Genomic DNA, 26,194 nt, shown 5'->3' with positions numbered 1-26,194 from the left:
GGACATTGTACTTTATTCTTTATTCAACATATGATTGTTGCAGCTTTAGATTTCAGTCAACATAAATCTATTAATTTACTATACTCTTTTCCTAAAACTTTAACTGTGGTGAGATCACAACACAAAGAAAGACCATACAGCTAAGCTTACGAATATTGATAGAAATATAAGAGACAGTTACCTGCTCCATTACATTTGTCTGCTGACTCTATCCCTAATCCTTGGTTACTACAAGCCACTACTTTAATCCTTTTTCCTGTTCCACAAATGTATCCCATATCAAGGGAGGTTGTGTTACGAGTCCTCTTTCCTCTACTGCTGGTCAGTTCTGGTTGATTTGTTATATAGTCATGTCTGACTGGTTCTAGGATACAGTCTGACCATTCACCCATTGATGTACGTTTTAATGACTCACATAGTTGACAAGGTCGTTTTTGGTAAGTTGGATACAAATTGTTGTTATGGCATTGATCTGGTACCCCTTGACCACCTTTTAAAAGAACAACATAATAATTGATAACAGGAATAACCTTTAATCATAAAAAAAATCAGAAATACATTTGACCCAATAAATTATCTAATATTAAAATAAATTAATATTCTGACATTTTATAAGATACCAAAATCTTTGACTAAGAATAGATATATATTCATTCAAGGGTAAAAATTAATCAAAGAGCTGAAAGCTCTGAGGAAAAATGACGCCATTGCCTCTAATATTGGGATATTTTTCATGCAAGTCTTGATTTCCACATACCGTAATAAGTTGAACATTGCAACATGTCTCGTAAGCATATAATTGATATTTGTAGATGAGTGTGTGAAGTGAAGATGACAACTGACTAGTTTTTTTTTTTTTAATACAAATGAATAGGTCAAGAGTCAAGACTACCTAAATGATCTACAGTATCCAATGACTACTGGCTGGTTTTTTTTTGTACAAATAAATAGGTCAAGACTACCTGAATGATCTACAGTATCCAATGACTACAGTCTGTTTTTTTTTTGTTTTTTTTTTTTTGTAAAGATAAATAGGTCAAGAATACTGGAATGATATACAATATCCAATGATTACTAGCTGTTCTTTTGTACTCATAAATAGGTCAAGACTATTTATATGATCTACAATATCCAATGACTACTGGTTGTTCTTTTGTATGTACTAAATAAAAGACTACTTGAATGATCTAAAGTATTCTAAGTAATGTGTATTTTTTTTTCTTGCAATTACACTTTTCTAAATGAAGAATACAGACTACTAGTATCATTTCAAACCAAATGATTATGAAGAGCCTGTTGTAATAAGCTCTTATACCCCACTAGTCCTATAACATATGAATTCGCATTTTTATTCAATTTTTAATGTTTTTATACTGATATTTTCATTTTTTTTAAATTTTTGAATGCGAAGTGTGACACATTGATAGTAAAACAAAATTATCAGAACAGTAAATAAAAATAGTAAATAATGCTCCTGAGGTCATTTGTTGTAGGACTAATTACCCACATACTCATTTAATAAGTTACTAATGACATACACAAATGTAGTTATTTCTGTTACTTGAAGTAAATTTTATTTCTGTAGATTTACACAATATTGTTATACTTGTTTTATTTCACATTGAAGATTAGACAAATAGGGATACTCCTTTGATTTTCTTTATTTCACGTCAGTCAGGTCCCTTTAACAACTCTGCCCATGACCCATATAATTTGATATTCATTCTTTAACCATATATCATAGTAAGCTAGTTTTTTATTTTACACTAATCCACAATCTTTCATGTTAAATTTTGTCTCCATTTAAGTTTATGCCATCATGGTATTAAACACAATTCCAAGTAATTATGCTGTTATAGTGGGTCACCATATATTCAACTTGGGTGGCATTCCAGTTATTGAAATTTGTGTCAGATTGGATAATGAACTAAACCTTTAGGAATTGATCTCGTAATTTAATATGGAGCCATCGTATGCGACCCCTACCTGGTAACAATAATAAACATGTCAAACGGCAAAATTTATCATCAGAGATTACAAGTCGAAAGAGGATGGATAAGTCTCCAAAATGCTTGCCAAACTGGAACTACAACAAGATCTCTAGACAATGACGAACAAGGGGTTGAATCCAAAGTTAGTATTTATGTACAAAGAAGTTGAGGGGCTGATTCACGCTATTGAACCAGACGAATTCCTCTTAAAAGCATGTCGGAAGAAAACCATAACTGCCGAGAAATTCAAAGAATACCACAAAACAATTATTGTGGAAAAGCAAGTAAAGAATAAGTCTTACTGTGAGTGTATTGACATTCCGCCAAGTAAAACACCGTACAATATTCACTCACTTTAGGGCCTTAATAATAAGTCAAATCAGCACCCATAGAAAAAGTCAAATCGGCACCAGGTTAAATCTACATCTAGTCAAATCGGCACCTTTTTAAAGTCAATTAGGCATCCAATAATATATATAAATAATTCAACTCTTAAAAATGTGAATAAACATGATAAAATCAGGTTAATAATCTGGCCAACCCCTTCCTTATCTACCTCTTCTTGGGTAAATACTGTAAAATTTCTGGACAACCCATTCCTCATTTATACTGTTTTTGCTTAAAATACTGTTAAAAATATATATTAAACAAATCTAACATGGGTGCCGAATTGACTATATTAAGTGCCGATTTAACCAGGTGCCAATTTGACTAGATGTCGATTTGACTATATCGGGTGCCGAATTGGCCAGGTGCCAATTTAACCAAGTGCCGATTTGACCTCAGGATTTGACTAGAATTCTGTAAGACGGTTATCGCGCCGAATCAGCTAGACGACACTGTTGTGCACGCATCAAATGTAGAGAGCTTCAAATCTGTTCTCCCGCCCCGCCAATAAAACCGTTGTATTAAAGCCAGCATCGATATCGACAATTTATTCACATGTCATACAGATACAGTATGTTACAGACTCTACTGTTGTAACTTTGTAAACAAAGATTGAGTCTGATTTCCGGTACTTCGATCTGTCTTATAACCAGTAGAAAGTTGACCAACACAGACACTTTATATTTTCTTATAAAAAAAGGCAGTTGTTTGTAAAAAGAAAAGACTATCAAGTTTTCCCCGATTAATTATATATCTTTAATGTTTTAACAATTTTTTAGTTTTACTTCACATAATCAATAAAGTTATAAAAATAGATTTATGAATATCTTAACATTGGTTGGTACACTTCGATCTTTTTGGTAATAAGAAGGACCGGAGGTATGTAAACTGGTTCCGGTTGATTACTACACAAATTCCAGTTTGTATGTAAAATAGTAAATACAAAACCAAGCACGGTAGACGGAGAAATGTAATGGAAAGTAAATACGAACCAAGCGCGGTAGGCAGAGAAATGTAATGGAAGTTCAGTTCACTAGTATCGGAAATATGCCGCTGAAAGCGTCATTTTCCAACAAGAATGCATGGATTGTATTAGAATGTAGGGCATCAAGTTTTTCTGATTATTGAACCTTTTAAAGGTTTTGAAAGTAAAAACAAAGCCATAACCATTCACAATGCATGCTAATTGCATGGGGTATAAGTAACCTGTAAATTTACCTTTCAATTCCCTTGACCTGAACTGATGACCGCTACACCCCTGAATACAGTGGCTCCATTCTGACCAATCAGTAAACAGACATTGCCTGTCACATGTCATATAACATGGTTCAGCAATAGTAGGCATTGGACCAAGGAACTTCAGACAGTCTTCTATTGGATGATCTGTTCCATTTTGAGCCATACATGCAATGTCTACAAGGGAAATAACTCATTATAAATTCCATTATGGAAAAACCTAAAGCACAAATAAATAATTGATGTTTTGTGATGAAAGGTTACTAATGTATGCATTTTCTTAACTGTTAAACAATCACAATGATACAGATGGTTACATCTAGCAAAAATAAACTAAATAAAAAAGCAAAATAATTGTTTGGATTTATTAGCACCAAGATTTGATCTATGTCAAGTCTAAAGTAGAAATTCATAAATTTAAATTTTATGATTCACTGTTTAATGAATTCATAGTTTTCCGATACAAAATTAATGGAAGTGTTCATTTTATTGGGTAGTAAAATTCAGGGTTTTAATTATCTTGGAAATCCATCTAAATTTTATTCCATAATAAAAGTAATTTGCTGATATGAAAATCGATACTGTAAATTTAGAAATGATTGCAAAGTTTTAATTATCACTTTTTCCAGGACTAGGTGAATATTAGAACAATAAGATGTTGCGCTCAGAAATCAGACACATATATTTGTATGCAACTTTTCCTTAAATAACAACAACATTTCTCACATTTTGGTTTGTCGTGTTGAAATCATAATAATAAATGTATGCAATAATTTCTAAAATTACAGTATGTGTTTTCTAATATTATTTCGCAAAGGAATATAAACAAACCAAGGCTCAGTGTTGAAGACAGTACTTACCTATAATTGTTTACTTTTATAAAATTGTGATGGATGGAGAGTTTTCTCATTGGCACATATACCACATCTTCTTATATCTTAAGGCTGTTTGTCCTATCTTACCTCTAGCTCTGAGCCCTTTCCCACAGTTGTAAATGGTTGGAGCTAGTATGCAAACACTCCAGTTTGAGATTTTCCATTGGAACTGGTGACAGAGGGGTAATTCTATACACTGCTTCACCTCTTGTAATACCTCTGGACATGGAGCACCACCATTGTCAGGTTCCTGAAGAATAAATCGCTGCCGAGCCCTAGTAGGAATGTTGTCTTTATCTGTAAAAGAAAACAATTACTTGAAAATAGAATTGCTGGTACCAGTATATGAATGTAGATATATAGATTCCAATGTAGGTGACCATTTGTATAAATTTCTTAACTTTATTACCCTTAACCCTTTCCTCCATAATGACACCTTTTGACGCCACCCCCTTTACTCCATAATGACGCCTTTTGACGCCTGTGTAGTACCTCAGTTGAAAGGCTTTGACTCAAAAACGCCTGCATCAGATTTAAAAAAAATTGTATGCAATATAAAAAGGAGATTCATGAGAATATCTGACTTCAAATTCATTGAAATATTTGTTTTCACAATGCATTAACACTTTAAACCTTATTAATTTTTTTTGATGAAAAAAATCCTATGCAAATCAAGTATGCTAAAAAAAAAATCCATGGAGGAAAGGGTTAAACACGTTTTGTTTTCATTTTTAAGGCTAATATACATTTTGAAGACTTATAAAAGAATGTATTTATAATTACAATACATGTTTTTTCAAAAGAATCTGTAATATTGGTTGGCTTACAAAAGAGGGGGAATAGGACCTTTATCAGGACTCTGAATCGGGTGTTTTTAAGCTCGGGATTTCGGGATTGACCCTTTTGGGATCCAGGAATTCTGTTTTTTGAAATTCGGGATGTCAGATTAAAATCTATTTAAATTTGGGACCTTGGGATTTCATGTTTTTAAGTCGGGGATTTCAGGATCAGGACCCCTCCTCCCCCTCCCAAAAAATTGCCGGGCATTCAAAAATTTAATTTTATTTCCTAATGTAATGTCCTAACATTCAAGACAATATATGCTTTCTATGATAACATCACAACTATGCATTGGAAAATGTAAACATTAAATATAACTGGTATCTCTTATCTTATAGCATAAAAATCAAATTGTAAGAAATGATTCTAATACTTCTTTTTTTTTTTTGAACTCTTATAAGGTTGTAAAAGCTTTGATCATGTAACCCTTTTAAGTACGAGAACAGAAGTATATATATATTTTTTTTACAAAAAAATTTTAATCCAATTCCAATTCTTAATTTTATAGTTTGAGAAATCCTTAATAATCATGTTCCTATGACTAACAAAACTTACTAATAAAACAAGAAGCTGAACAACTAGACCAGTCAGACCATGCAGTAAGAGTACAGTCCCTTGGACATGGTATCATACAAACTCTGGTTCTCTCAGGTTTGACTGACTGTGTACACCTGTAATTTAAAAATGTACCTTTACTAATACATGAAAGTTATTCAATAAAAATCTGTGAGACAAGAAAATAATTTCATAAACAATCTTTAAGACAAGAAAATATCATTCTGCCTAACTTTTTTAAATGTGCTGTTCCTTTGACTTATTTCATAAGTGCATACAAGGATTTTGTAACATGATTTAATACATAAAATCCATTTTTTACATTTCTTACTGTTAGAAAGAACAAAAGAGAATCCTTTTTTTTTTCAATAAAAAAAACCCCACTCATACAACCTAATAAATAGATAACCATGCATCATTTGTACACAATAAGAATATTTCATGTTTATCATGTTTGCTTCTGTCACTGAACTAAAAGATACTGTGACTCGTGGCTGATATTTAATATTTCTAAATCCTAAACAATAGGTACAAACCACAATGTCTACTAAACATTACTTTACACTACAAGTTCAAAAAACAGAAAATGTTTGTGTATATATCCTTACTTTTCATCCTGTACAAGTTGATTGTTGCGATTATAACAGTGTACACCCCTAGTCTGCCTTCCACGACCACATTTTCTGTTTCTATCCTCCAGTTCACAACTTCCCCATGGGTCTGCATGCCATATAAATACAGCACATTCTATGACAGTAGGACATGGTTTATTTTCTATCAGTTCTCGTTCACCTGGACATTCTGTGCCCCCTAAAATTTACATCAGAAAATTTCTTTTATCAGGTTTTGGTGCAACTGTTCTAGTAACAAAAATGTGTTGTTAAAAATGTATATTTAAAGGACCTGAATAATTGTATATCTCTTCCCTTTTTCCTTGAAGTCTCATTAAATATCTGATTTTTAAGTCACCCAAATACTTGCACGTCCAAAGAGTAAGTATTTTCCAATATTTTAGGATTAACCATAATGATAAGAAATATTTTAATTAGGTAGCCATACTCTTAGGCAATAGATTTCATTAAGAATTACCTGGTCCATGGCGAGCCAGGATTGTTTTTTGTCTTGATCTCATGTTTGGTCTGTAGGAAACATCTTGTTCAGTCTCACAGATGTCTGGACATTCTGACCATTCGCCCCATTCTGATGTTACACAGTCATAGCGACAAGGAATCTCACATAACACTTGGGCCTCTGGTCTGGTTTCCCATGACGAGCATAAGTCATCACTCACTCTCATCTGATAACAAAAAGTGCATTAGTTTACATATTACTAACTTTGTTTTTGTAGATTTGCAAGCAAAAAGATTTCAATCTATATACATACACGCCAGGGGCCACATGCATCTTTCTTTTTCTTCTTCCATCATAACTACAAAATTATTTAATACAATAATGACATCACTGATCAATCTAAATCAGAAGCAAGCCAGACTTCAATTATTATATCATAAAAAATTAATCACTTACAAAAAGTCATAACTTACAATTCAGCTGAGAAAAATCTCAGTTAAGGTTTGGGAAAGGATAATTATAAACTGTTGACACAGAAATATGTCTCTGTGTAATTTTTTAGTCTACGGTGCAAATGTTGAAATTAAAGCAACAATAATTTGACATGTAAACTTTGCAAAATATTCAAAGTCAATGGACCATGACTGTCCTGCAGGGCCAAATATCCTATGTGAAAATGAGGAATGCCAATGCTAAAACAACAACATATCAAAACCATTGACTCATCATTAGTGGTTCCTTTTAAACTGACCTCAACAAAAACTTTAACATATAAACAAAGCACAAGTTTCAAAACAAAAACTTTAACATATAAACAAAGCATAAGTTTCAAAGTTAATGGACCATGATACAGTCTACATGGAAATGAGACATGCAAATGCTAATACAACTGCATACCGATTAGCATTGGATTACCATAAGTGTTCATCTTAAACTAAAGTAATCAAAAACTATTGTAGTTACAAGGCCAGAAAAAAGGTTTGTGCCAAATCATCTTCATAGAAATGAGATGTGCAAATGTTAATTATGACAACTGCACATCAAAGATCATTTACATAAAACTAGCAGTTCCCCATAAACTTAAAGCTAATCACAAACAATTTCATGTAAACAATGCAAAAGTTTTCACTTATAAATAGGACAAATGAACTTAAAACATTAGGAAAAAAAAATACCATGGCAGTCATAGTTTAGAGAGAAGCATGTACACACAGCAATACAACCATAATCTGACTTAATTAGAGATTATTAACATGCATCTTATTCTCTTTGAAATAGTTTAAAGCCATCAAAATTCACATTTCATTAGCTCTGTGCAATTACGACTCAATGAACAAATTTAAGAGTCTATTGAGACTAAAACTATTGATAGTGTAAATTGTAAAGATGTATCTATTTTTAATGAATGAACTATAAATGTGCATACAAATATGAATATAACTGTCATTTTATTGCTATGACAAATGTGAAATCTGATATGATTTAACATTGATGATTTTAGTGACATTTAAAAAGCAGTTTTAAAATTACTGTCAGAATCATTCAAAATACAGCTTCTATTATTTATTAATGTTTTATATACAGAAATATTCATTTTTAGAAAAGCTTATCAATGAGTATAGTGAAGGATTATAAATGTATTTTTAGTCCACCATAATTTCAGATAGCAGAACAGCCACAAATATAGATATCTCTTGTGCATTAGACAATGATACAGACATAACATAGAAAGTATATATTTAATGGTGATCACATTGAATTGAAGATATTCTTTACATGTAATTCCTTTACACTGAATCAAATAGCAACCTTATATAACCAAAAACTGAAATATATCTAATTTATAACTACCCTGCAGTCAATCTGAAACTTTACTCTTTTTTGATTTTGGTCACATCATAATTTTGACCTTCATATTTTAATATTTAACACAAAGATGGTTATCGATTAAACAAAGACTGATGATTCACGTTATGCACCACTTTAATGGTTTAAAAACTCAATAAAATTTTATACTAGCCTCAAAACTTAAGATTATGTCCAATATTCATATTATACAAATTAAAGTCACATCTTGTTCATGTGCAAACAACTTACAACAGTGCACACAAACAGGTTTATCAAATTATGTGAACTCAATGTTTTGGATTGCACTTTTACTTCTTCTGTTTTTCTAAACTTTTTTCTTCCAAATTTACTTATTGTTTTAAACAAGACATATCAGCAGCGTAAAACAAAATGTACTTTATAAAATGAAGAAAATGAAGGAATTTAATTAATTTGTCATTGAAGTGTATTTTTGGATATAATTGACAATTAGATCATTCATCAAGATGATGAGTTAGACGTCTCAGTGGGCTGGTTAATGTTAAAGAAATTGAGTTCTGAAGAATATCAGATGGAACTTTCTGATATAAAAACAATAACTTGTTATCATTGTAGACAAAAACATGTTTTCTTGGCAAATTGGATTATGTATATTTCTCTAATAAAATTAAAAAGTATACCCTACTCATTGGGTAGACATGCTCAGTGGATTAAATAAAACTTCTAAGTATTGAAAAAAAAATGGGACTGCCTAGCTTGCAGATCTGAAATTTTAAATTTTTATGTAACAATTCACCATTGAAAAGTTCCAGACCATATATCAAATCATTCTTAAATATAAACAGAGTGTGTGTTGAGGGGTTGTAATAATAAGCATGCCCTATTTCAGGAACATTTAAGGAGTTTTAGCAGCTTTAACCCTAAATAACAAATCCAATGTCACATTGTCACCATAAGTTTATCTAATGATGACTCTATTTGAATAGAATCAGGATGCAGATATCTCGCATGGCAGAAGAGAACACAATCCCATTGGGTCCCTTTTCTTGCAAACCTTAAAAGCTCCATCAAAAGCATGCCCTATTTCAGGAAGCTTTACAGAAAATTTAGGGGATTTAACTGTATTATCAAATAAGATAAAAAAAAAAAAAAAAAAAAAAAATTTAACTGATGTTTAAACATTTTGTAAAAGTAGAATGGAAAACCTTTCCTAATGTAAATTACAAACAACAAAACTTTAGTTTTACTTCAACTTCAATGAAACATCAACCAAACAACTGTTATGCTCAGATGTGTGTACTACCTACCCCTTTCTTATCAACACATGTTGCGGTTCTCTGTTTAATACCAACACCACAAGTTTCACTTTCACCATATCTAAACTTGGACAAACTGCAGGGACCAGATGATGTGTTCCAAAAATAGCAAGGTTCTGGATCACAGTTTTGGGTTTCACTAAGGTGGGGACATTGTTCTCCATTTGTTCCTGGCCGTGTTAGTACCTCTCTTGTTCTAAATCGCTGCCCTGTTATTACAAATACTGAGATTTATAATGTTATTATAGAAACATGTTACTTTGTAAGTTAATTGAGGTTTAACTTAAATCGAAAGGATTAGAACCTATTAAAAAATGTAAACACAAAAGAAGCAATAATCCAGTAAAGTACATTTGCCACGGCGCTCAGGCTGCTGTACAATAGACATAAATAATAAGGATATAAATATTAAACATCATAAATAGCACACAAGGAAGATATAAGTCAATTATTTATAAATCCTGAAATATTCTGCTAATTATTCTGCTGGGAATCCTAAGGCTCTAAGTTAATAGGAAATATAATTGAATCTGGTTTGTTTGTATGTCATATTTGTAATTGACTAAGCTTTCTTTAGACCTATTATAATTATATAGTATTATTGCCATGTCAGACCGACATGCATTTCAAAACATGAAACAAATTATTATTTGTAGCTTAATATTTATACTGCTAAGGGAAAATTATATGGTTGCTTAAATATAATTCTGAAATCCCATATAATTCAATTCTTTTCAACACAAAATGGATTTGAAGAACATTCCTTGCTAATTTTATTTATCATAATAATTTTCCAACCTTCCCATACACAAAAAAATTTCATATGAAATTCAAAATAAAAAAATATCAGACATAATTCTCTAGTATGAAAATGGTTTCTTTTGGTCAGTGGTGTCACTGGCTTGCAGTCTTATTAACGTATTACCTTAGTCTACTTTGACTTTTACATATTTCAATACTTCAATTTTCATCTAGCTAGGTAAAGGTGTTACAAAATAGCAGATCAAAATGGGGAATGTGTCAAAGAGCCAACAACCCAACCAAACAGCAGAAAAACAATGCAAGGCCACCATTGGGTCACAGCAAAACAATCTTGCACCCGGAGGCGGGCTTCGGCTTGATAACTATCTTCAAAATGATGAAATATTATGCTATAGACAAAGAGCAAATGGTGTAGAAGCTGCCTCTAGATAAGTAACTATTTGTCTTATTTAGTGACAAATATGTCACAGGAGAAACAAAAACAAAGGGTCACAGAAAACAGTTAAATAATCTTAGTTTTCTAATTGTATTTCTTATTTCAGTACCTCATCAAACTGTGCTACAATAAATTTATATTGGTAGTTTGGTACATACCTAATCAGATGCTACCTATTGAAGCATACTTGTATTTTTTGTCATCAATTACAGTAACAAGTGGGTCAGACCAATTTATTTATTTTAAGCCTTCTCATTGACTAAAGTGTCCCTTCATTACTAATATCATAAAATTGTCTGTAATTTTCTCATCATTATATAACTTAACAACCCATATCATAGCAGATAATAGAGCTTAGTTGCATTCAATTTCGTACTTAGATTCTCTAATACAATACATATGCTCTGCTATATAAATATAGAATAACCATACATTGTCTTGAAATATCAATGTTATTTGTACAAGGCTTAGAAACAGGTAGAAAGCAAGGCTATGCCGAGCATTTCTACCTGTTTCGAGCCGAGTACAAATAACATTGATATTTCGAGACAATGTACGGTTATTCTTTATATACTACAACTCTTAAAACTGTTCTAAATGAAGTATTTTGGGTAAAAACATCATTTCTTAATTTGAAGCGGACAACGATAAATTTCCGCGAACCTGTATGTTTTATTGACTTCATAAATAAAACTCTACGGAAACACATTGTCAACGTCATAAACAAGGTGATATACGGTCAGTGACTGTATATCACATATGAATATACGGTCAATGCAATTTGACTGCTCAAATAGCACAGCTGCAGTATATACATATTTATTTCAAGGCCACCAGAGATTTCATAACTTTATTTTTCCTTGATGTATCATAGTTCAGAATGAATTCCATTAACAAAACAGAAACAAGACATTTTTGAGATTTAAATTTTCTTACATTGTACGAAAGCAATAAAAACCAATGTTAACATGCAATGGAAAGTGAAAAATAAGTCAGTTATTATAAATATCAGCAATTTAACAGAAGTTTATATGCATTCTGTGTGTTGAACAAGAACATATGACATTAAATTTGAATTATAAATATGTGTACATATCAATATAGCTATATACCGGTATGTTGTTCTGTAATCATGAAAAGAGTGGAGTAAAACAGGCAGTGGTGTAAAGACTATCCAACCTTAAAATGTGCTTGAGTAAACTACATTGATAATTTGAGTTTTGCCAAAACTTCATTGATAATTTTAGCTTTGCCAAAACTATTGAAGAAACACAATATTTGACCTACTTTCATTTTAAACAATGATTTGGAATCCGGGATCGTGGGGTTTTAAGCTCGGGATTTCGACATTGATCCTTTCGGATCCAGGAATTCTTTTTTCGAATTTCGGGATGTCGGGATTTAAATTTCTTTAAATTTGGGACCTCTGGATTTCATGTTTTTAAGGATTACCGGATCAGGACCCCTTCGACCCCATCCTCCAAAGGAAAAAAATCATATTTTCATTTCTAATGTAATGATTGGCGACACTTTTGCTACTGGTACTTTCATGATTAGGCAAATTAATTCACAACTAAGCGGACCATCCCAATTATCATCTTGGATAATTTCCATGACACATGTGGCAGACAGAAGTCTCATTAGATTAAAGATTACTATGGAATTATTATCTTATTCAATATATCTGTCTGACCTTGTCCACTGGGTCACAGTGCAATTTTGTAAAATTACAAACCTAACCTTCTTCATCATAATTATGAGAGATTCCGGTCTGTACAAAAACAAGATTTATTTCTGAAGTAATCCAATTACTTCTTGCACAGTTTTTTGGCTTGTTGTAATTTTCTCTTATTCAATCATTTCACCTTTTGCAAATTAGTATGATGTAATAAGACGCTTTATATAGTGAAACTGTCAAAAATATTGAATGCAATATTGATAGGAAAGTACTACATGGAAAACACAACAAAATCGACTTATGTGAGAAAGTTATACCGCCATGAAAAATCTCTGACTGCAAACATTCATCTTTCTTTTTGTTCCTATAAAAATCACATTCCTTATAAAGTAACTTGTAAATGTAATGTTCTTTTTGTAATATTATTCGAAGATTGACTTGAATATTTTGGCCTTATGGAGATTCTCTATTATAAGTATTTGCTACCTTAGTCAGTTTTAATTTCCAGTAGCTTCAACAAACTCTGCACACTTCAGTTCATATCTGACACATGAAAAACACACCTGTTTTCTGATTGTTCCTTCTCTTCCTTGCATATGCTTCACATTCAGTCACAGTACAGTCACTCCACTGTGACCATAATGACACTGTACAATCCCAGTCACAGTCTGCTGAACACAACTGTGATATGGTTGGACGAGGACTGGTACACAAAGAATCATCAACTGGTTTCTGGTCACCACTCTCTATAATACAATATACAATTAAACAGTAATGGATTTCTTTATTTATACATTTATATATTAAAATAGGGGCTGCATTTCATTAACTGCAATGGAGCTATGTGTACTTTGCGGCAAATTTTATCCTTTCCATTACAAACTCATAAAAACTTCTTTTAATAACAACAAAATAAATTTGATAAAAAATAACGTTAAAATAATAAGATTAATAAAAAGAACATATAAGCTTTTTCAACTCTTGGCTAATTTTTCAAAAATAAATTTAATACATGTACCACAAAATTCTGGCTATCAAAAACTTCAATAATTTCTTTCATGAACTCATAATATCCACATAAAAATGTATATGTCAAAACAGTCTTACTTCATTGTTGAAGGCCGTACAGTGACCTATAGTTGTTAATTTCTGTGTCATTTTGGTCTCTTGTGGAGAGTTGTCTCATTGGCAATTATACCACATCTTCTTTTTTATATATTTTAAAAGTTTAAAAAATAAAACATAAATAACGCTCTCTTAGAACCTGCTGATAACATAGGAGAGGAATATACCAAAAATTGATATCGACATAAAAGGTCACATTCCTAATCCTTAGCTTTCTTAACATTGCCTTTGTTGTGACGACAAATATTTTATTCTAACATGACGTCCTTCAAACGCTTTGAGTACACACCCGTGGTAAAATATGAATATATTGCCAGTGCTGTTCCGATTGTACTCCCACGTCATATGCTTTTTTATGAATGAGATACCCGACGTCATAGAACAATGACGTTAGAATGTAAGCATTTTACGGGAAAATACACGCTTGTGAATCCGAAAATCATCACAAGGAAACATACACAAATGATGCTAAAATGTGGCAAAAGCCCTTTATTGTACATCATATAAGACATATAAATAAATTATCATTCAAATTGATCCAAAACTGTCTAAATACATTATTTTAAATAGTTTAAACATGTCAATAATGCAGTTTGCTCCGTTCTTTTACACTAGTTTATTAGTGCGTTTATTTATGGGAACGGCAAATATTTGCCTACACCTAGAGTGCTTCGATCCAAAAGAATTGCCGTATGTGTCCTATCAGAATCGAAATAATTCATGGGGGCTTGAATATATCTAGATTTTACCACGGGTTGTCCCTTTATGCCGATATTTTACCTCTCGCTATCGCTCAGGGGTAAAATATTTGTCATAAAGGGCCAACCCGTGGTAAAATCACGATATATTCAAGCCCCCATGAATTATTTCTTAATTCTAACATGACGTCCTTCAAACGCTTTGAGTACACACCCGTGGTAAAATATGAATATATTGGTTGGGCTGTTCTGATTGTACTTCCACGTCATATGATTGTTTATGGATGGAGTACACGACGTCATAGAATGATAACGTAATAGTTTAAGCATTTTTCGGGAAAATACACGCTTCTGATACCGAAAATCATCACCAGAATGAAACGTAAACAAACAATACTAAAATGTGGTATAAGCCCTTTTTTATATACATAGAAGATATATAAGTAAATTATCATTAAAATTCATCCAAATCTATCTAAATATATTATTGTAAATAGTTTGAGCATGTCACTAAATCTGTTTGCTCCGTTCTTTACCGCCAATCTTAAAATGGGTTAATTTATGGGAACGGCAAATATTTGCCTCCATCTAGTGCGCTTTGAACCAAAACAATTGCTATATTTGTCTTATCAGAATCGAAATAATTCATGGGGGCTTGAATATATTTAAATTTTACCACGGGTTGTCCCTTTATGCCGATATTTTAGCCCTCGCTATCGCTCAGGGTAAAATATTTGTCATAAAGGGCCAACCCGTGGTAAAATAACGATATATTCAAGCCCCCATGAATTATTTCTTAATTATTGGAAGATTTAGAAGGAAGGAAGCAGGTGATATCCAAGGACAGATCCATAAAAAAGAATCAATTTAAATTGGTAATTCCAGGGTTCAATGATATCTATGTAGCCCTGCAGTTCATATGTTATAAATGAATTGTAGCAAAGCATTAATCAGATGAGCAATACCTAAAAAAAGCCCTAGAGAAATAAGGTTTAGGAATTATCAAAGATTCATATGGAAATACTTGTAAATGATGGGCAATTATCTGCAAAACACTTAGATCTATAAACCTGCAATAACACAGAACAAAATGTGTACTTGATACAACACCCCCTTTCTTCAGGCAAACATAATTAGCAGCTTCAAATTCCTCAAATTTATCTTTGATCAGGGACAGTTTAGAATAATTAATGGCCATGCTATGAAGAACTGAACTTGCAGTAAAATTAACTGATTTGTTTGTGGATCTTCTTTAACACATTGTTTATTGTATAGTTACTGGGTCAAGGTTATGTACCAGATACCAATATTGTCATGGTATATATTTAGTATATGATTTTTGACACAGTTCCAATAGAGGACTACTGTAGAACTGTTTAAATGCTAAACTGCAAAAAATCCTAGTTTTAAGATCTTAGATTTGAGCTAACTCCCTATCCAAAAACAACATTTTACAACAAGATAATAGGCCACAAGTTATGGCTTCACAGTGACTTTACAACAAACATTTACTTCCGTGTCCAGATTTTAAAAACCTTATACATGTATGTTTAACTGTAACACAAATATGCCAATCATTGAAGAATTTACCTTACTTTTGGTATTTCATTGGCCAAATAATACCTCATGTAATACCTTCTCCTTAATTTGAATAATAAGGTTTAATAGTATCAAACAGAAATGCCAATCACATTTCTTTCCCTTTTCAAAGAGTTTATAGGACATGTGTCCTCAATATTTCTATTATTTTTACCATTTTCCTCCACACATATAGCTTTTCTGTGCTGCATCCCTGTTGTACACTGTAACCCTCCATTTACAGAGAGACACTTACTCCAACTTGATGTCAACCACTTATTTCTGAGAAAAAAAATAAAAATATTGTAATCTTTCAATGTTCCTACAGGTCACTTAATTTATCAGATGAGACAAAACTGACCTCAAGCTTATAATTAAGATATTTGTTGAATTTAGGTTGAAAATCCTAAGGCATTTCTAAAGTAGGCAGGAATAAGGCCAACTGAGTAGAGAGAAGACCTTATAGCAGGTTTGACAATTCTATCTTTCATTGATTTAAATAGTTATATACATTCAACATTTGACATGACATAACTCAACAGACAAGAACTATTGCTGTTAAGGTTAAGTAAGAGGGAGTACCAAAGTTAGAAATTCACCAATACCCAACAAGACAATTCGGTTCTCCAGTTCATCTAGTAAAAAACTCTTCATTAGATCAAAATAAAGTAATTTTAATGTTAAAGGTAGGCTACAGCTTTGTATGTTTATTGATAGTGTTATTTAGTTGCTAGCTATACTTTCAAATTATCATTTATCCCACCATTTTAAATATGGTTTTTTGGTAATATACAAATAAATTTGATTAAAAATATATCAAACAATATATTAATAGAGGCTGTTTTAAGTATATTAATTCCTTGTTATGTAACATTAAAAGTAAAAATAATATGAAAGATTTTTTCATGGTTAAATTATTCTAAAATTTACATATTTCATTAAATACTGGTAGCTGTTAAGTACCTTATAACTCAACATAAACATCTTCTACAAAAACATTCAGTAATTAGAAAGATCAAAACTAATAGGATATCTATGTCACAATATGTCAAATGTTCGTATCAAAGGAAATTTTTGTTTAAAGTGTTAAGTGCAGCATAAAAAATCTGTCTATGTCCTACACAGGAATGCATTGATTAAAGATGCATGAATTCTTGTATCATTAGCAAACAGTCTCCCGTAACTAATGTTAGGATTTCAAAGATGTACCCCTTACTGCTTAACGAGTTCTTCTGTTTTCCGTCTCATGCAATATTAATCTACACTATGCTAGTTCAAGTTAGCTGAACAGTAATTAATTTTTCAGAAAATTTTCAGTAACAAAATAGACCACAACAAATGAAACCACTGCTGACTAGAACCTACTAAGGAAAATAGAACTTAAATTATATCAGTCATGTTAAGTTGTCAAACAAATCAATTGGACATTTTACCTGATGGTATATATCATTCTACATGTAATAACAAAATAAAAGTACAAATATTTAACCAAGAAAATGATGAAGTGTCTTTTTAAATTAACTTTAAAACATCAAATTGTGAACCAAATAAACCAATCATAAAATTTATTGAAACAAATTTTAAAACTGCAAATATAGTTCGTATATCTGAACGAAGTATTCCTTTTAGTATAAATGATCTTATTTATATGACTGGCTTCTTACATTAATGTAAGGCGAGTATTATCATTTGCACATATTGGACAATTCACCATAACAAATTTAAGTTTGAATCTGTTGAATGAAAGGTATTATACTATAAGTTGAATATGAGACAAGTTCCTGAAATACTTGCAAACAGCAATGCAGCCAAGGAACAACACTGTAATACGGGTTTTTCAATTAGATACTGACTAAAAGGTCTTCAACAATCTGCAGAAGTGCTCATTGCACTGTAATTTGTTTTGTACTTTTTATGTATTTCTTTTTTTTAGCTTTGATTATCTGTTAAATGTTACAATTTTTACCCTCAACACTGATCTAGAGATTCAATGTCAAGAGTCAAAACAATAGAAAGTTTGATCAAGGTCAGTTAAAGACTCAAACATGTTTTGAACTCAAGTTATGATGTATCTAAGGACATATAACAGATCTGGATGACAGGATAAGCATATGCACTAAGTCATTACTGAATTCCTGTTGTAACTGGTTGCAGATATGATGTTATAGACATACCTTGGACAATATCTTGATTTATCAGATGTTCCATGAACTGCTGTGGTCTCTACTAATGGTGGACAAGAAGCTCCAAGTCCTCGAGGTAATTTTCTCACTGATCGTTCACGCTTCATAAGTCCAGGTTTAGTCCATCCAGACTCCAACAGACAGCTGCTATTGACCAACTGCCATGGGGACCACTCGGAAATTTCACAATCTTGGGGAATGATGCATGACTGTCTATCAGTTATGATTTGACCTTGAAGATTTATGTGTTCTTTACATCTTCTGTAAAATAGAATGTTTGATTGGTTAAACCAAGTCAAATTTCCCACAGCTCCTATATAACAAAAGTTTGTATCACACTTGTTCAATATACATCAAATACACCTTTAACTGTACTATTCATGCAATAAAATTAATAAACTCAACGTTTTTTTGGGGGGTGGGGGGGAGGTGGAGTTTTTACAACAGCATTTGTTCTTAATATGAACTTAATTCTCTGTTGGCTATATTGTTTTACTATTTGTAATTTTTGATATTATTATACCATACTTACTGAATTATGGGTTCAGTATTTATTTTAGTTCTGGACTTTTCTGCTTGATAGTTGCAATGATATATGATTAGACCATCATTTTGATTCCTCAGTTTTTGGAAATGACAAATAAAACTACAGCATAGTGATTGGAGTGTTCACAGAGACCACACAGCATGGAAATAAGTCAATTGTGATGTAATTAGGCCTTTTCAATGTAAATGTATATGCACAGAGGTGTCTAAAATCATCTAACATTTTTACCATGATCATCAACATATGGTTTTCCTAAAGTATTAGTGAATAATCAAGCCAAGAACTCCAAGGTATTTAAAATAAGAGAACGCAACTTTATCTGTAGGGTTTCTTTTGTGTATGCAACACACTTGCTAGTAGCGGTTTATGCCAAGTTTCATCTCGGAGAGCAGAACGATTTTTCTACATCTGCTCCCAGATGCAAGCCTTATTAAACTAAGTTTGTTATCATGACTATCAGTGTGTACAATTATATTTCTCTGGTTCTATTTGTGGTAGTGTTAGATAATCATGCAATGTTAAATTAAAGCAGATTCATTTGAAACAGACTCAGGTGCTTTGGAAAGATAATGCAAATTTGAACATACTGAGAAATAAACTTACGTATATGGAACGGTAGCACCAATGGAATCAATACAGCTAACTCTACGTTCTTCACGACCTATTAATGAATGTGTGGGAAAATTTTCAGGAATGTCCATGGTATGACAGGGTGACCATCGTCCTAAATAAATATAATATACATTTGAACAATTATTACAGGGTTTAATTTCTGAAAATGGCGGACAATCCTTTCCACCATGATCATCTGGAATGACTACTATCCTAGTTCGAGTCTGTGCAATTTTTTCACACTTATCACAGCTTGACCAAGGACCATATGGGGTCACAATACAGTCTTGTTTACATTGCAAATCACAGCTTTCGCTTGTAGCAGGCTTTGTTTCATATCCTGCACAAATGCTATCATCCTGCAGCTTGCCATCCGATTTGATAACACAGGTGACATTACGATATCTAATGCCCATTCCACGGGCACATGTTTTAACATTCGGTAAAAGCTGACACCGACCCCATGTGTCTGCTGCCCAAGTGACCTGATATTGATCTGTGCATTTTTTGTTACACATTTGTTGTGAAATGGGACGTGGTAAATACCGACAGTTTTCTTCTTCAGCATAACTGAGTTGTCCATTTCGATCTTGGAACATACAACTGACATATCGATCTTGTTTTCCATTAAGGCCACATTCACTTGCATCACATGAGCTCCATTCACCTGTAAATTATAAAAAAAAAAGGTTTTTGGTCACTATGCTAGACTAAGTGAATATTAAAAGCCTTGAAATATGTGACAACTGGTAACCCATCAACAGAGAAAACAAGTGAAACTGTGAGCTATATACTGCTCACTGATGATACCCCCACCCAAATACTTAACAGTAAACAGGAAGTTGTTACATGATGAATCTGAAAACGAATCACAAGGTATATCTGATTTTTATAAATCCCCGAAACCAAATTAATGTAGTTTGTGAGAAAAATGTGACTTAAAATTTTCAACTTGGATGTCATGTCAGTAAAATAATGTAAGTGTTTGGTAAACAGGAAGTTGTTGAGTGATGAATGTGGAAGCACATTACACGGTATAACTGACTTATATAAACCCTGAAACCAAATTTCAGAAATCCTTGTAATGCAGTTCCTGAGAAAAATGTGACGAAAATTTTCAACTTGGATAACTTAAAATAAATAAGAACAAAAACCCTTTCAAATAACTACTAATGAACCCCAATGCTCCACAAGGGTAGGCAGTTCTAGTGGAAAATGTCTCACTAATCTCAAAAATTCAAAATATGCTTGAGAAGAAAAAGTCTTCAGACAGATCAAAAGCAGCTGCAGTTGGAGCATTCTTCTCTGGTTATTCCTAATAGTATAAATACAATGTATCATTCAGAACTAATCAGATCAAAGCCACAGCACTTAGGTAAGCTGGCAATTGAGGTAACACGATTCATATAATATTATAACAAACTAAGAGGATACTTAAAAGAAATGGAGAACAATTCTATTGATGCTTATTTTATAATAATGACTTCTTCTATCATGACAAAGTACTGATCATATTGTTGGGCATGCCAGGAGCAGAGTACTAATATATAAGTGTTAAGAATTCAAAGCATACATCTAAATGTCGTGACTGTACTGTATGACATTATTAGAATAACTTCAGTTTTAGAGTTTATCTTTTTGTTTATTAAACAAGAATGTGTCCATAAGACACCATGCCATGCTTGTAAGAACAGATATCTTAAGGAAATTTGATCGAAAACAGACGTGGGGATCAAGACTAATTGTATAAGCTGATGATATTAGCAACCCTTATAAAACTGTCATAGTAACTACCATCACATTGTCTACAGTCAAACCTCTAGAGTACAGTTATATAATTCTTGTCTGAGCTATACTCTTTAAACATCATGCACAGTCAGAATAATATCACAATGTTATTCAATAAAGCATATATATTTTAACCTCTCTAATTGAATCTGATTTTGTAACCATTTTATAACCGTAATAGTTTTTTGGAAACTGAATCTCAGTAAAGCTCAAATATTTGTAAGTACTGTAAATTCAGAAGTTATTGCAATATTTTATTTTTGCCATTTTCTAAGAATGGACACAAAAGTGAGGCTAATTATTGCAATTTCAGGGAAAACTCTATACAGATATATGTACCAGATATCAGAGTGAAAAATCTTATTATTGCAAAACTCTGCTAGTCGCACAATTTCTATAATCAAAAACCTTGATATATTTTTTTGAATTTACAGTAGTCTGATACAATATAAAAATTAAAGGAGATGTGGTATGATTGCCAATGAAACAACTACATGTATCCACAAAAGATGATATAAGCAATTATATAATATTATATTCAACAATGAGAAAAAACACATTCACCATCTTTGCAACTTTGAAGCCTCTGTTATATAGAAATAACTTCAGATTAAGAAACAATGATAATAGGTTGTTCCCGTTCACAAAAATTATCAAGCTAATCATTCTTTGGACTGAAAAATAACTTGCCTCCCTCTCTTAATTTTGTATTATACAAACAGAAATAATGGGGGGAAAAACTGTAAATGACATTGAAAAATTATAAAAGTATCTTAACGTATTATAGATTAAGTCTAAAATCCACTAAATAACAGTGTTAATATGTAACAAATTAAATGCACTAATTAAAAAAAACATAAGCATCAAGTCAATTAAGAATACTGTTCTCTGCCAAAATATTGTTGTTTTTGATATACGATCTAGAAAGGTTCATTTGAGAAAATAGAGACAATTCTGCTCCCACTCATAATTCTAATTCAATTTTAACTCTAACTTGGCATATCTATGAACATAAAATAAAGTATGAATGAGATACTGTCTTTTCACCAATTCTAGGCCTTTTGCTGTCTTCCCAGAATTGGAACTGGACAGTAATTTTTATGATAGTAAATATATGATTTTCTACTTTATTCAGATTTTCATTGGTTCAATTCCAATTCCAATTTAAAATTTTGTTTTTAGTTGGGATATCATGAAAAATAGGCCTTTATTTGACTGAAGTCACCCATTCACAGAAGGGGCACACAGATATGGTATAAGGATTTTGACTGCTAATCCTCTTAAACTCTTGAACACTGCATGTATTTTGACCTCTAGAAGTCTTATCTTGTTTTATTGTGTTGTTGATGCATACAATCCCCACCCTTCATTTAATTAATAACCAATGCATTAATGTATACATAAAAACTGAAAAACTGCATGTCAGTAGAATAAAACTGTCACAATTTTATGATCTAAATCATTAACCTGCATCCAAGCACTTTTTTAATGTCAGACCATAATAATTGGTCCCTCATTATCAACCATATGTTTAACAGGGTTGGCCAAATAGTTAAATCTGTGCAAGGCTCTAAAAGAAGGCACTCCCTATCTCCTAGTAATTTGGAGATAAAACAACATGACAGGAGATTGGTTATATGATGCGACCACTTTTTACGGGTCTTAAAAATAACCAAGAATAACAAATCTTATCCAATTTTATCAATTACTGACACAGTCCTTGACCTTTGTTCAATCGATCTCACAAAATATAGAGGTCTGCTTGAATATGGTTTAAAAGATAACATCTGGTTTCTGGTAACTCCAATTTTGACATGATTTTATTCAGATTAGACTAAGTCATTCTTAGTTTTAGATGGGTAACTTATTTGAATGTGTTTTAAATATGATATTAAAAACCAGAAGAAATCTAGTGTAATTACTGTTATAACACAAGAAAATATTATAATCTATCCCCTGCTAAACAGACAAAAACAATTCAAAGACAGCAAAACTATACAACATTCAAAATTGACAACTCATAGTTTGACATTATTCATAGAAAAAAATTAGGTGCTCATTGAGAAGGTAAAAATCTTCCACTCTAGATCTGTTACTGGTCCCAAATTTTTATACTAATGAGAAGACCTGCATTTTAAAAAAAAGTATCAAGGTAAAGTTCTGTAAATTGAAGTCATTGTATGTATATTTGCAATTAATATAAACTGTGATAATGATAATTATGCTGTTTGTAGCTCACTGAAAGGTAAAAATATTCAGACTATAATATATTATGAACATTTCTGCAACCCTTAGTATCTTCATCAAAGACATAAAATACAGCTATGGAAATGGAAAATGATTTACATCAAAGTAAAAGATATTAATGTAACCATTAAATAGGTATCAATGCTGCATATCCCCTCCCTCAAAAGAATTTATTATGTAGCTTACACAAATTTCTCTGGAAGTAAAAGAGTATGTAAAGAGTATATGGATACTCTAGAAGTAGAAAAAAAAATGATTTCAAGAAAAATATCAGCTGCAACCTTGTGCACTGTTTCCAAAAAAAAAGTTTTTTCCAAGCTGTTTATCATCTATGTCATGCGATATCAATTTGAGATATTAGTCAATTTGCGTCAGTGCACGTCATTTCTCAAAGCAACGGGAGGATCCATGTCATTAATCAGAAGCAACTACTTATATTCATTGAAACATTTACTCAGTATGCTTTTGTCATTGGTAATAAAATTCCAGCAGCATGTAATTTTATATAATAAGAGATTATAACTGCCGATTGTACGAATAATATACCAGATTTTTACAATTCTGTTTTGTTTATCAGCCAAAAATATTTATGTAACACCAGAATAGTGCACTCCTACTAATGCAACATTAACTAAGGGTATTATCAACTTATTGGGATGCATTTCAAGAAAATGTGTTTAGAAGAACAGATTCCATTTTTATGGTGTAAAAAGAATGATTTCATCATCAATTAATGACATCTCTTAATAAAATACCATGAACTTACTGCCATTAACTGCACACTTTGACATAGTATCAAATAAAATATGGTTTCATAGTATCAGAAGCATTTTTGTCTTTAAGTTACAAATTTAATACAAATGCAATCAGGAATTTGGTATTCATTGTGTGTTTTACTTTTTCTTGATATGAGTATGTTATTTCACTAATTGAGATAATCACTGGACAGTTAAGTACCAACAAAAGTAACGTTTGCCCACTACATGTTTAAATGCTCTCCAAGCTTATCATAAATGATTGTCTAGTCTCAGGGTAAATAAGAGAAATAGCATGGGAATGTAATCAGAATAAAACACATGAAAGAGGGGAAAATTGAATTATGAGGAAGACTTAAAGTGAAGGTAGGGGTAGTACTAAATTAAACAATAAGTTAAAATTCTTGAGAGTTCTGGGCTTTATATAAAAGTTGGAAATATTGCCACACAGCACCATGTTTTGACCTTTGAATAAAAAAGTACTGCATATCAACTGTCCGTTCTAGGGTATAATTTTTTTTTCAAAACTTAATATTAAAAGTGGCACGTATAGCAGTAGCACCAAAGGGAGTTCCTATGGGAAATTGCATTTTCAAAATTTACAGGAGTGCAAGCTTTATGTAGAGAGAAAATGAGATTATACTTCAACAAATAAACTAGTCACTTTCAAGTTGTATTCAGATAAAACCAGACTTAAAATTAAGACACAGAAAACATTGCTGAATTCTGAGCTCTTTTCTGGATCATCATAAGTAACATTCAAAGTTATAATTCGAAAATGCTAACTTTAATGCCAAACAGAGTAATGTATTCCTGAAGCAAAACTGTTTAATGGCAACTTTTGCCAAAAATGAAGTTAATGACTTATTTAAGATTGTGATACATGTATTACCGAAATGAGTATCTGTGGGTAACACATTCATGGGAGTCAAAAGTATCAAAACATGTTTTAAGTCAACTTTAAGTTTAAAGACTTAACTTAGAGTGTGTCATTACACAAATGAGGACCGTTTAAATATGAATAACCAAAAAGAGAGATACTTTCTGTGTCAGAATCAAGGCACCTTAATTTAATAAAAAAGAAGAAAGTGTTACTGTTATGTAAATAGTGTTCTGGCATATCAGACAGATAGGATATAGATATGTGCAATCTTTGGTAGATTTCCAACACAAATATTTACAATAAATAACATACAACAAATAAACCACATACAGCATCTATATTGTTTGGGTGTCTGGTCTCAAATTTTAAACAAATAATTATTTAGAATAATTGCATGATTCTTTCATTTATATTCTAAAACTAACATGAAAAAACTAAACACATATTACATTAGATGTAATAATTAATTATTAAAATTTTGATGATTATCAATGAAATAAAAGAATAGATTAAGTTGTTTATAATCACATTTATAATAACCCTACAACACACAATAAACTACATTTGGTAAGTTTTTGTAACTTTTCTATTCATATCAAAAACAGATACCACAAGATTATAATTGCATTAAATGCAGGGCTTATTGAAATTTTCTGATTGTACATATACTCTACTTTCTCAAGATATTCCTGATTAATATCACTAAACTGCTATCATATCTGACAGAGAAATCGTGTAAACTAATTAGTTTATAAATCAATCAACAAGGAATAATAGCAAACATGTTCACAGTTCTTGCAGTGA

General features: G+C 31.7%; 1 protein-coding gene across 12 annotated transcripts in view; it reads right to left on the bottom strand.

Annotated features, from left to right (window-relative positions):
• The window catches only part of LOC143064082 (thrombospondin type-1 domain-containing protein 7B-like), a 197,639-nt gene that overhangs the window by 23,205 nt on the left and 148,240 nt on the right, over window positions 1-26,194 (bottom strand). For all 12 annotated transcript variants that reach the window (XM_076236622.1, XM_076236631.1, XM_076236626.1 and 9 more), the window contains 11 exons: window positions 19,709-20,384; window positions 18,550-18,819; window positions 16,551-16,657; window positions 13,538-13,720; window positions 10,090-10,307; window positions 6,974-7,181; window positions 6,493-6,694; window positions 5,885-6,000; window positions 4,577-4,786; window positions 3,597-3,791; window positions 182-490 (listed from right to left, as the gene is read on the bottom strand). In XM_076236622.1, coding sequence (XP_076092737.1) covers window positions 182-490; window positions 3,597-3,791; window positions 4,577-4,786; window positions 5,885-6,000; window positions 6,493-6,694; window positions 6,974-7,181; window positions 10,090-10,307; window positions 13,538-13,720; window positions 16,551-16,657; window positions 18,550-18,819; window positions 19,709-20,384 — 2,694 coding nt within the window. The remainder of the gene's footprint in view (window positions 1-181; window positions 491-3,596; window positions 3,792-4,576; window positions 4,787-5,884; window positions 6,001-6,492; window positions 6,695-6,973; window positions 7,182-10,089; window positions 10,308-13,537; window positions 13,721-16,550; window positions 16,658-18,549; window positions 18,820-19,708; window positions 20,385-26,194) is intronic.

Source organism: Mytilus galloprovincialis, chromosome 2 (assembly GCF_965363235.1).
Source record: "Mytilus galloprovincialis chromosome 2, xbMytGall1.hap1.1, whole genome shotgun sequence".
NCBI classification, from domain to species: Eukaryota; Metazoa; Mollusca; class Bivalvia; order Mytilida; family Mytilidae; genus Mytilus; species Mytilus galloprovincialis.
Note: the sequence above shows the minus strand (reverse complement) of the source record. Positions and strands in the feature narration are given on the sequence as shown.